The sequence below is a fragment of the Trichosurus vulpecula genome, chromosome 5, assembly GCF_011100635.1.
Source record: "Trichosurus vulpecula isolate mTriVul1 chromosome 5, mTriVul1.pri, whole genome shotgun sequence".
NCBI classification, from domain to species: Eukaryota; Metazoa; Chordata; class Mammalia; order Diprotodontia; family Phalangeridae; genus Trichosurus; species Trichosurus vulpecula.
In genome coordinates, this window is record NC_050577.1 from 20,243,504 (window position 1) to 20,255,600 (window position 12,097).

At 45.2% G+C, this 12,097-nt stretch overlaps 1 protein-coding gene across 3 annotated transcripts in view; it reads right to left on the reverse strand.

The window, feature by feature from the left end:
- Positions 1-268: 268 nt before the first annotated feature.
- CPVL (carboxypeptidase vitellogenic like) overlaps positions 269-12,097 on the reverse strand; it is a 122,435-nt gene continuing 110,606 nt past the window's right edge. For 2 of the 3 annotated variants that reach the window (XM_036761489.1, XM_036761488.1), the window contains exon 13: positions 285-1,312. In XM_036761489.1, the coding sequence (XP_036617384.1) occupies positions 1,208-1,312 (105 nt within the window). In that variant the 3' untranslated portion in view covers positions 285-1,207. Of the gene's footprint in view, positions 1,313-12,097 lie in introns of all 3 variants that reach the window. The other variant, XM_036761487.1, reaches the window with a different exon arrangement.

Here is a 12,097-nt window from a genome sequence, read left to right on the forward strand (position 1 = left end):
ATCTGCTATAACTTTACCACCTCTTTTATACTTCAGATTCTTTTTTCACAATATGGTGAGAACTAATGACAGGTAAGGTGGCTTAGTAAATAGAGAACTATGTCTGGGGTCAGGAAGACCTGGGTTCAAGTACTACCTGACACATATGTGTGACCCTGGGTGAGTCACCTAGCAAGGCCCCTGGACAAGACTATAAGACTATACTAATCTCCATTAGTTAAGGAAGCTTTCTCACTGAAAGTTCCCTAAAAAAATCAGAGTTATGGTCTTCAAGTTCATTTTTTAAATTAAAATTTATTTACATTTCAAATAACAAAGACTTATTTTTTCTCCTACCTTCCCCATTTTCCTTCTGGGGAAAAAACAAAAACAAAAACATTGTATCAAAGAAACATGGTCAAGCAAAACAAATTCCCATATTGGCCACATCCAACCATGTGTCTCATTCTGCATCTTGAGTCAGTCTCCTGTATGACACCTCTCTGGTGGATCACATTCTTCACCACTGATCTTTTGGAATCATGGTCGATCACTGCATTGATCCAAGTTCTTGGGTTTTGTTAAAATTGTTTGCCTTCACAATGTTGTTATACATAAATTGTTTTCCTGGTTCTGTGCGCTTCATTTTCCATCAGTTCATACAAACCTTTCCTGATTTCTCTGGAACCACTGTCCCCAAGTGAATAAATGTCATAGTATAATAACAAATCACATTTCTTAGAAACCATAAAATTTCCAAAGTGCTTTCTTTATAACAATCCAGTGAAGTAAGAAATGCATTCCCTGCCCCACCCCCCAGCCCTCCCTCCACTATATAGACATGGAGCCTGAGGCTCAATAGAGGAGATGTATCTTGCTGTCCAAGGTCACCCAGCTATGAGGCAGCCGAGCTGAAACTGGAGATCTAGTCTCCTGACGCCAGTCCAGGCTTCTTTCCACAACTCATTCTTACTTTAAAGTAAATCACATAATCCTCATGGCTGTACAATGCTTTCTTAAAGTTCATTTTGGGAGGAGAAAAAAAGTCATCATTTGTTTGAAATATATTTTTTAACCAATGAAACAAAATTTTCCTACCAATTCAAAAATTTGAGTGAAGATGCAGTAATATAAAGAGATTTCTAGAAATTCCAGATTCTTTTCAATTTTCTACATTTTCTCTTGAGAGGTAAAGCCCCTAAGTTCCTCTGAGGATTTCTTGTAGCCGTCAGTAGGGTTCCCATCCTTTTCCGAAAATAAAGCGGTTGATCATGTCAAAAGACCGCAGGGGCTGGTCATTGGGTAAGATGTGTCCTCCACCTCGAACAATTACCTTTAGAGACGGGGAGGAAGAAGAAAGGGAATTGAAATATAGAGAAACAAGTGATACTTCTATCCTTATGAGGAGCACTGAATCCCAGAATGGCATTAAGAGAGTACATACACAGTCAGCATTTATTGAGTGCCTACCATTTCCAACCACCATGATGGGTTTAGTATCAGAAGCTGTACCCAGGATAAGTAGCAGGAAAGTGATCCTTATTTGGAAGGGAGGGAACACCACCCCATAGATGCTGGATCACCAAGAGAGTGCTAACCAAATAAATCATCTATTCCAATTCCCTCATTTTGAGATGAGGAAAGTAAAGACCAGAGAAATGACTTGTTCAAGGTCACACAGGTCATATAGAACTAGGAGAAAACTCAGACTGTAAGACTCCAAGTTCAGCACTCTTTCCGCTGCATCTCACTATCTCCTTTTGTGAGGACAAAGACAACAGGATGTCGGTTTGAGGCCAGTGCCAGGAAGGCTGCTGTGGGTTGGGATGACAGGGAGGGAGTAAGAGGAATGAAGGAGACAGCCACCCCAGTGCATTTAAGGACAAATGCTGTCAGCACCCTTTAAATCTGGCACCCTAGGACAAAGCTCTGATTGCCTGCCCTAGTTATGTCTTTGAGCATAATTCATGTCTAACCAGAACGCAATTGAGGTTTAAACCATCATCTCTCTTCATGTCCAAATCTAAGCTTTCATCAGCACATATGTGATGTTCCACTTTGGTCACAGAAAACAAGAAGCAAATACATCTGACAAAACCTCCTTCATGAAGCTCCAAGGGCAATCTTTGTTGCACCCCCAACACACACGTGTGTGTATATATGTGCCCGTGTGCATGCGCATGCACACACACACACACACACACACACACACACACACTCTCAGCCTTGAAATCAGGTCTTGGCAGTTATCTGACAAGAGACTTCTGTACAATCTCAGCTCAAATGAGATTTCACTAAGTACTGAATGTGACAAAACGCAGCTGCTGAGTCCTGAGACGGGTTTGGCAGACGTTTTCAGGAAGAGCTAAGAGCTGACTGCACGAGGCCCAGACACATCGCTGCTGTCAGGGAAGTCTCACAGCTCAGAGTGGGACCCTCCCTCCTCACAGGATCTGAGGCCAGGGAGATGCTCTCCATATAAGCTGCCAATGTCAGACTGGGCTGCAATGAATCCACGGAATAGGATCAAAGGAAATCTGGTCCTTAGATATTAGTATAAAAACCCTTCCATTTTTCAACCTTTTTGTCAGTTCATGATAAGTCTGTGAATCTTTTAGAATACACTGCGGGGGCGGGGAGGGGGGCTGGAAGGTCTATCTTTGCACCCAAATCCACCCTAATTAATTTCTTGACACTAGAGTGAAATCATACAAGGTCGGACCTGGGTGAGACCTTGGAGATTGGCGCCATCTTCTCAAAGAAGACTTTCCTGAGCCAACTGTTTCACATTGTAGCATCGCTGGAACCTGGATCTATACCTGGAAGAGACCCTGGGGGCCGTCTGGTCCAAACCCTTCACTTTATAGCTGAAGAAACTAAGACCCAGAGAGATGAAATGCTCAAGTTCAGATATGAAGTTGTAACACCTAGTAGGCTGCCACGGACAGGAAGCCTCCCCAGATCCCCCAGCTGCTAGTGTCTTCTCGTCTACCATGACCTTCTATACTCTCTATACATCTTTTACAATTCTAATTCACACTACATATTTCCATTGGGCTAGAACCAATTACCCTATTTTATATAATTATAACTCAAAGTCAAATACATGTGGCCACTTGAGGGAATTCATTATTTGCACTAATTAGGACCTGCCTATACCTACATATTTATGTATTTTCTCTGCATTACAGTGTAGGCCTGAGAGCAGAAACTATTTGTGCCTTTCTTTGTATCACCACCTCTTAGCACATATTAAGTGCCTAATAAATGCTCATTGACTGACTCTGTGTCCCCGGCACTTAGCACAGTGCCAGCACAAAGGGAGAATTTAATAAATGCTTATTGACCAAGAACTGCTTGCTGAATTACTCAGTCATGCAGTTTCCCCTCCTCATTCCATACGTGGACACGCATACATATACAGAACCACCCATCCTCCCTCCTTGACCACCATAGTCTCCGCTATTGACTGTGACATGCTGGCTAACTCAACTTGGGTTTTAGGCAAGAGGGCCCTGGTGTCCAAGTCCTCACTTCCTTAGCCCATTTCTGAAGGCGACCACACCCTACTTCGAGTCTGCAACCAGAAACAAAGAACTCAGACCATTCTTTAAAGGATTCCTAGTCAACTGATGGCATCTTCAGGGGTAGGAGAGAAACCACCCACAACACATTCCTAGGCTCACTGCAAAGGCTCCAAGCTACCTTGACTCTCACCTAAGATTCTCTCTTCTTGTCCCTTCATAAACTCTTCATATCCCCTTTGGTATCATAGCTATTTGTGTGGGTGATGCATTCCCCTACCATAAAGAGATTATAAACTCCCAGAAGGCAGAGTCTGAGTCTTGCTTAACCTTTCTCAGGCTTCTCTGGCCTTAACCTTCACTTGGAACAGGGAGGGGGTCCTGGTATTTGAAGGCCAGGTTAGTAGAGCTCATGTCTGGCTTTGGTATGTATCACTGATGTCCCAGCCAAGTGATGTTCAGAGAGGCTGGCCAATGGATGATGAATTTCTTGGGCCCAACAAGTCAAGAAGTCCACCTGGTAAAGGTACCAAGAAGGTTTTAATCTGCATTGCAGGACAGCACCTCCACCCGTACTAATGAAAATCATGGGCCAATCTCCTCTCCTGGGAAATATAGTATGACAAATCAGGATGAGAAGTGGGGGAAGAAAAAAGCATTTATGTAGCTCCTACTATGTGCTCACAAAGGTGAAATGAATAGACCAGGGGTGCACAGCTAGTAAGTGTCAAAGGCAAGACTTGAACCAAGTTTTCATGACTTCAAACTTAGCACTGTATGCTCTCTGCCCTGCTGCCTTTAGAATAATTACCTCATCACCAACCCCAGCAGCCGCAGCAGCTGCATTTATGTAGGGCTTTACGGTTTGCAAAGCACTTAACAAATATTTCCTCACTGGATCCTCGAAGCGACTGTGGGAGATAGGTGCCATTGTTATCCCCAATTTACAGATGACAAAACTGAGGCTGAGAGAGAGATTCAGTGACTGGCACCTGATTCTAGCTGCTGTCACAACCCCAACTAGTGAAGAGTGAACTTTTGTTCCTCCTTCCTCTCAATCCTGTTTGAATAACTTCAGTAAAGCAGAGCTGAAAGAAGGAAGCCCCACCTGAAAGGTATTTGTACTAAGAGTGGGCAGAATATCTCTGGGGCAGTGCTAGCATTGTCACTCAAAGTAGCATGAGGAGGCAGCAACTGGATTTACTTTGTGTCTCGTTTCCCATCTTAGGTAAGCTCCTGGAATATAAAATCCTCGAAGGAAAGGACTGTTTTTCAAGATTGTTGTCTTTGCCTTGCACAATGCCTTGCACATAGTAGGTGATTTGGCAAGTGCTAGTGGAATTAAATTGAAGGAACTATTATTTTTCTTATAGCATTTTTATTTGGACTTAGCCAGACAAACATGTAAGCTCCTATTGTGTTCTAGGTGCTGTAGTGGGTCTTGTGAATACAAAGACCAAAAACCAAAATCACTCATGTTCTTTAAATGGGAGTGAATTTTATTTCTATTTATGGTTGGAGGCTATTAAACCAAAGAGTGTCACTCTCTAAACATGAAATAAAATAAAATAAAATGGACTTCAAATGCTCCCTTTCAATGAGAATTTAAAAGTTTAATGGACTATGTTCTCCCTAGTCCTCCCATTAAATCCCAAGCAGTCACTTACTTGTAAGTGCGAATGTGTAAATTACAGCTTAATGTGTCAACACACACATCCTCATGGGAGTGAATTAGTCACTGAGGAAGAGAGAGGATGGCGACCTTGACCAAATCTAAAAACATCTCAACATGCTCATGCAATTAGCTACATCAATAATTGGTCAACAAACATTTGCCAAGCACCCACCATGTGCCAGGCACTGTCCTAGGTGTTGGGGATACAAAAAGAGGCAAGATAGTCCCTGCCCTCATTTAAGAGGGAAAAATGGAAAATTCTACATAATGTCAATGCTACAAGTATGGAGAGAGGGAGATACTGACCAGTGCCATTGAAAAAGAGCTGAGAATCTTAGTGGCCCATCATATCAAGATAAGTCAACAGTGTGGCATGCCATAGGTTAGAGTTAATGCCATTATAACTCCACTTCAGTCAGCATGGTGTTCAGTCCAGGGTGCCACGTTTGAGCTGGAACACAGGATGCTGGGCAGTGGATCCTGCATGGGACCATGCCATTATGTCAACAAAGCACACACACTGACTACATGCTACTGACTACACACCGTGTGGGTCAAGTTGGGGCGATTCCATTGCTCACTATTCCTGTGACCATGAATAAGTCTCGTTCACGTCTCTGAGCTGTTTCTTCATCTGTCAGACATGGAAAGAACCTCTCCTTGTGTGGGAACTGACTCCACCAAAGTGGGTGCACCCCGTCCATGACTCCAAAGGAGAATTCTAGGGAACTCCCTGAACCATGTGGACACTAAGCAACTTCTCACAGGTCACACTGGTACAAAGAGCCAGGGGATGGATGCCAGCTGTTACCTACAGTGTCTCCGGCCCTCTTGAGATGGGACAATAAAAGGACACTCTGCAGTCGGAGGACTGGGGTGTGAATCTCACCTCTGTCACTTAACTCCCTGTGTGACCTTGAACTGACCCTCCCTGTAAAAAATGCAGGGGATTTAGAAGATGCTTCCTAAGGTCTTTTCTAGGTCTACAGTTATGACCAATGACCCCATGCCCAGCATGCAGCCTCTAAAGTTTGTAAAATGGGGACAGTATATCTAGAGCCATAAGGACCTTGGGGGACACACCTAGTCCAACCTTCTCACTTTACAGGTTAGGAAACTGAGGCCCAGGGAAGTGAATTGACCTCTTTGAGCTCATACAGGTAGTAAGGCACCAGATGTAGGATTTGAACCCAGGACCTCTGACTCTCAAGCCAGTGCTATTTCAGAAAGACTCATCTTCCTGGATTCAAATCCAACCTCAGACATTTACTAACTAGGTAACTCTGGGCAAGGCCTTAACCATGTTTGCCTCAGTTTCCTCATCTGTAAAATGAGCTGGAGAAGGACATGGCCAATCCTTCTGGTATCTTTGCCAAGAAAACCCCCAATGAGGTCACAGAGAGTCAGACACAACTGACACAACAACCACAAAGTCTAATGCTCTTTCTCCTGCGTCCCACTGCTTCTCTAATGTGACTCAGATCCTCAAACTGGAAGGAACCAACTCCCTTATTGTACAGATGAGGAAGCAGATACTCCTTCCCCCAGGCTGTCCACACCTATGCTAAACAAGGTTGTCTGTGGCATGGGGAAAGGAGCAGGTGTCCTGAGAGCAGCGAGCTTTCCAAAGATGGCTTCCCATCCCATCGCAGAAAGAAGACTTTTAGGGGTCCCTCGGGCAGTGGAGTGGTGGGTGGTGGTCTTCTCCCAGTCCACTTCTATTCTTATCTCTCCCACTTTGGACACAGGATGAGATCTGAACTGGGAGCCCGCTTCCTTCTGCCTTTATTATGGCATGAATTCCGACCCCCACAGTCATCCAACCCAACCAAATGCCCAACCCAGTTCCTTCTGTCCTTCCTTCCTCCTTTTCTTCCAGTCAATCAGTTATTAAGCACATGCTGTGTGCTGGGCACTGGGCTCAGCCCTGGAGACAGAAAAAAAGTAAAAGACCAGGGGAGACAACACATAAATAACTATTTACATACAAAAAGTATACCGTATAAATGGAGAATGATCTCAGAAGGAAGGCACTCAGTGGGAGGCCTCCTGTAGAAGGTGGGAGGTGAGGTGAGTTTTGAAGGATGCCAGGAGGTGGAGGTGAGGGAGGGTGAGGAAGGAGGGCATCACAGGCATGGGGGACAGCCAACGCAAAAACAGGGAGGCAGGAGATATCCTATAAGGGGATCTGCAAACAGACTACTATGGCTAAACTGGAGGAGGATGTAAGGAAACTGAAAAGGGAGGAAGAACTAGAGGGGGTGGGAAGGGCTTTAAATGACAAAAGATTCGATATGTGACCCTTGCAAGGGCAGCCTTGGCCTTCATGTGTTCAGATGGTGATGGGGCAGTCACATACTAACAAGTCTTTCTGCCCTGCTCCCAGCTTCTACCTTCAGATGGAAAACAGACCCTGCCCATGCTCCCAGCCAGGCCTCAGAGGCTCCAGGCTCTGTCCGCAGGAGCAATGGGACCAGTGAGGAGCTGGTGTCTCTGCTTACCTTCTTGGTGACCCTGGCTTCCTGTCTGCCTGGCCTCGGCCAGCCTCAGAGGGAGTAGCAGAACACTTTGCCTCTTGACCTTTCCAGCCCTCGCCAGGGCAGGCCTCACACAGGCCTCTTTCCCAAGGTCCAGCAAGAGTCCACAGAGCACTTGGAGGTCCAGAACTGCTCTAGAAGCTCCGGCTGGACTCTGGCATGGCCTCAATGCCCCATGTTAGCTAGGAAGAGGAGGGGATTCCAGGGCCCCACCCCCAGGGTCTTTAATCTACTTGGCATCATAGGATCCCTTCAGATCATAGAGGAAGAACTGGTACAATCCCCTTCTTTCACAAATGGATGGATGGATAGAAAGAAAGACAGGGAGAGAGAAAGAGAGAGAGAGAGAGACAGAGACAGAGACAGAGACAGAGAGACAGAGACAGACAGAGAATTACTTACTATGTGCCAGGCACTAGCTGAGTGCCTGGGGTGACAAATATAAGCAAGCAAGAGAGCCTCCTGCCTTCAAGTAGCTTCTCTTCTAATGAGGGACATGGTGGGGAATCTAAAGCCCAGGGACATGACTGGCCCAAAGTCATGCAGGCAGTAGGGCAGCAGAAATAGGATTTGAATCCAAGACCTCTGACTCTAAAGTCAGTAAAATAGGCTTTTCGTCACTGATTCATTGGAACCAGGTAGGGGGCAGAGAGTACCTGGCTGGAAGTTAAGGACCTGAGCTCTCTCCTGGCTCTGCCACTTACCGCCCACATACCCCGAGTGCACACCATTCACTTGTCTGCACCTCACTTTCTTCATTTGTTAAATGGCATATCTGGGCTAACTGATCTATGAAGTCCTTTGCGGTCCTTAAAAATGCTATGAATTCTCATAATAATAATAATTAGCACTTTGTAACACTTCAAGGTCTGAAAAACTCTTTACAAATATCATCTCATTCAGTCCTCGCAACAACCCTGGAAAGTAGGCGATATTAATATCCCCATTCACAGATAAGGAAACTGAGGCAGAAAGCAGTTAAGTGACTTGTCCAGGGTCACACAGCTAGAAAATGTCCAAGGGGCTGGATTTGAACTCAGGTCTTCTTGATTCCTAACTGCAGGACCCCCAGCTAGCTGCCTCTTAAGAAATGACCTGGACTTTTGAGACACCTCTGGGTTCACCATGGCTCCAGGCCCACAACCTCCTGGGTTCCCTTGACTCCAAGAAGTCACCTAGGATGCAGGACCTACCAGATGGAGGAATGATGACTGTGCTGACATTGGTTGGTTTGGTGCCAGTCTGTGAGAAAATGCCAGCTTCTCACCAGATGAGCCAGTGAAGTTGAAATGTTGTGTCCTCGCCCAAGATAAGCTAACTGTATAACCAGAGCCAACTTCCAGATAAAGAAAACTGCAGGGTTAGCTCCTCTCCTCCCCCTTCTGTCTCTTTTCTCTTGCCTCCTTCCCCTCTCTCCCCTCCCCCCCTCCCTTTTCTCTACTTTCTCCTCTATCTCCTCTCTTCTCTCTCCCTCCTTCCTCTTCCTTTCTGTCTCTGTCTCTGTCTCTCTGTCTGTCCTTTGTTTTACATTTCTATGAGCAACTTGGCTCATTTTGGCTAAATCCCAATTTAAAACAACAAATCTAAGTGTTTAACCTCCCCCTTCTCCCTTCCCCCTTCCCACCGCTCATACTTCTTTCTTCCCCCAAATACCACTGATTTCCAAAAGCCATTCAATTTATGGCCAAGGCTTGAAATTCTAGGCTTCTTAATAAGTATTTATCCACTTTCCACTTAATAAAATGACTGTCTGCAAAATTCTAATAGATTATTAAAAAACCACTCACAGTGGATGGATCAACAATCAGGAAAAAAATCCTCCCTCGCAGCTCAGCTGCCTGCTAGACTTCAGTAAATGGACACGCAAGCCAATTTATATTTGAAATAATACAATAAATTAGCTCCCCCATGATTAAGTAAGTGCATATTTGGGGAGCTCGATTTAGAAGCATTCTTCTTATGTTAATCAGCCTTTTAGAGGAAGACAGAAACGATGGCAGAATTCTGTTCCAACTCTTGGCAGATAATCAGAGTTGACTTGGAAGTCACCATTGTTTACGATTTCCCTCGTCTTCAGGAACTAACTTGTGTTTTTTAAAGAGAGGGGAAAAAGAAACAACAACCCAGAAACTCCCCAAGTCATTGTTCCTTCGAAAAGGTTATAAATATTTCAGTTTGAAGTCCATCAGCCTGAGCCAATCTCCGGGAGATTGGGCTCCGTTCTGTTTCCCCTTCTGGCATCTCAGATCATAGAGCACTAACTCTGAAGCTGGAAGGTGCCTCAGTGGCATTGCTATCAGTGGCTTCATTTTACAGATGAGGAAACTGAGTCTCAGAAAGATTTGGTGACTCGCCCCAGGTCACATGGGATACCACCTCATGCCTGGACTGTGGCGATAGGCTTTTAAGTTGGTCCTAACACCTGTTTCTCTCCACTCCCGTCCAGCCGATAAATCGATTTTTCTGAAGTGCAGGTCTGACCGTGTCAGTCTAGTATCGGTCACCTCCAGTATCAAATGTAAAATCCTGTTAGACTTTTAAAGCCTTCATAGCCTGGCCCCTTCTTCCCTTCCCAGTCTTCTTAGACTTCAGTCCTGAACACATATTCTGTAATCCAGGGGCACAGGCATCTCCCCACTCCAGGCATTTGTACTGGCCGTTCCCCACGTCTGCAATGCACTCCTTCCTCATCTCTGCCTCCTAGCTTCCTTGTCTTTCGTCAAGTTTTGGCTAAAGTCTCATCCTCTGCAGAATGCCTTTCCCAAACCTCTTTAACCTTGGTGCCTTCCCTGTGAGGCTAAGTCCAGTTTCCTCTTTGAGAATGAAGGATAAACAACAATGTCCGATTTAGCCTGCGCATTTCTTATTTGTACAAGTTTGTTCGCATGTTTTCTCCTCCATTAGACTGTGAGCTTCCAGAGAGTGGGAACTTTCTTTTTTTCCTTTCTTCATAATTCCAGTGTTTAGCACAGCGCCTGGCACGTAGTAGGTGTTTAATACATGCTTATTGACTAGGCTAGATCCAAGTCCCCCTGCTCCATGGATAGCACTGTTATCTCCTTCGTTCTTGTGTGTGCCATCAGAAAGAAGCTGACTGGCTAAGGGGGCAGCTGCAGAAATACCAAAGCTGTGAGGGAAATGTTTCTAGTTCCATATTCTCTTGGCCTACCCTTGAGGAAAGGCAGCATGGTGGAGGGCTGGCCATGGGGACAGAATAGCCATGTGACCTGGGCAAGCTATGTCACCTCTCAAGGCCTGGAACAGCTCTCCAGTACTCTAAGTACCAGATGAGCTGCTGATCTGCATGGGTGGCCTCCGGTTCCACACTGGGAGCTCCCCACATTGATGAAATCATGGACCCCTACCTCCCGGAAAGACTTTTCCCTCTTGACAACTGGTGAGCAGCCAGTCCTGCAGCAATAGTCAAACAAACAAACAAAAAGCTTTTGTGGAGGAAACTGGGTGAGAAGTAAAGACAGAGAAAAACAAGAACACACAGAAACTCTTGGGAGCCAGCATCACCGAGATGGAACTGAATAGCTTCATCTGTACTTGTGGAAAGAGCAGTGAGAATCAAAGACTGGGGTTTGAATCCCAGCTCTGCCAACTAGGCACCTGGATGGATTTGGGGCACTCACCCTTTCTGGGGCTCAGTGTTTTATCTGCAAAATGTGGAGGATGATCCTCAAAGCCCTTCCCAGCTCTCAGTCTAGGAGCCTATGGATTGAATTGGAGTTGTGGGCAGTGCCTTTACAGAATCATAGAATCTGGACCTTGGAATGGTATTCAGGGGTCAGACCCCTTTAGGATCAGCTTCCCAGGTCATGTATAAAGAGCCTGGACAAAAGGGGCTTCTTTTGCAGAGCCTACAGTGCAAAGCATTTATTTTAAAAAAACCAAGTTATCTACTTATTAAAATTTTGATAAATAAATATTAGATATCGTTATCTTATAACAATTGTATTTTGCTTTATACATCTCATGTGTACATTGTTATTTGCATGTTATCTATCCCATGACTGGACTCTGAACTCCTTGAAGACGCAGAGTATTTTTGCCTTTCTTTGCATCCCTAGTACTTTAGCACAGTACCTGGCATACTGTAAGCACTTAATAAATGCATGCTGACTGGATAACTGGCTTTCTTCTGTGCTCTTAGTCGACATAATTTCAAGTTACAAAGCAGCAGTGGTGGAGCACTCGGTGGCTTTTCCCCTAGGGCACAAGGAAGCTAGGCCGGCGAAGACTGTGCTGCAGACCAGATGTGGGAAGCGCCAGCTGCACAAATGGGTGAGTAATACCCAGTAAGTGCCAGCATGGGAAGGCCCAGAAGAATGAAGAGGCAGAAGAGTGCCAAGTCTATTCTCTGATGCAGATTTCTG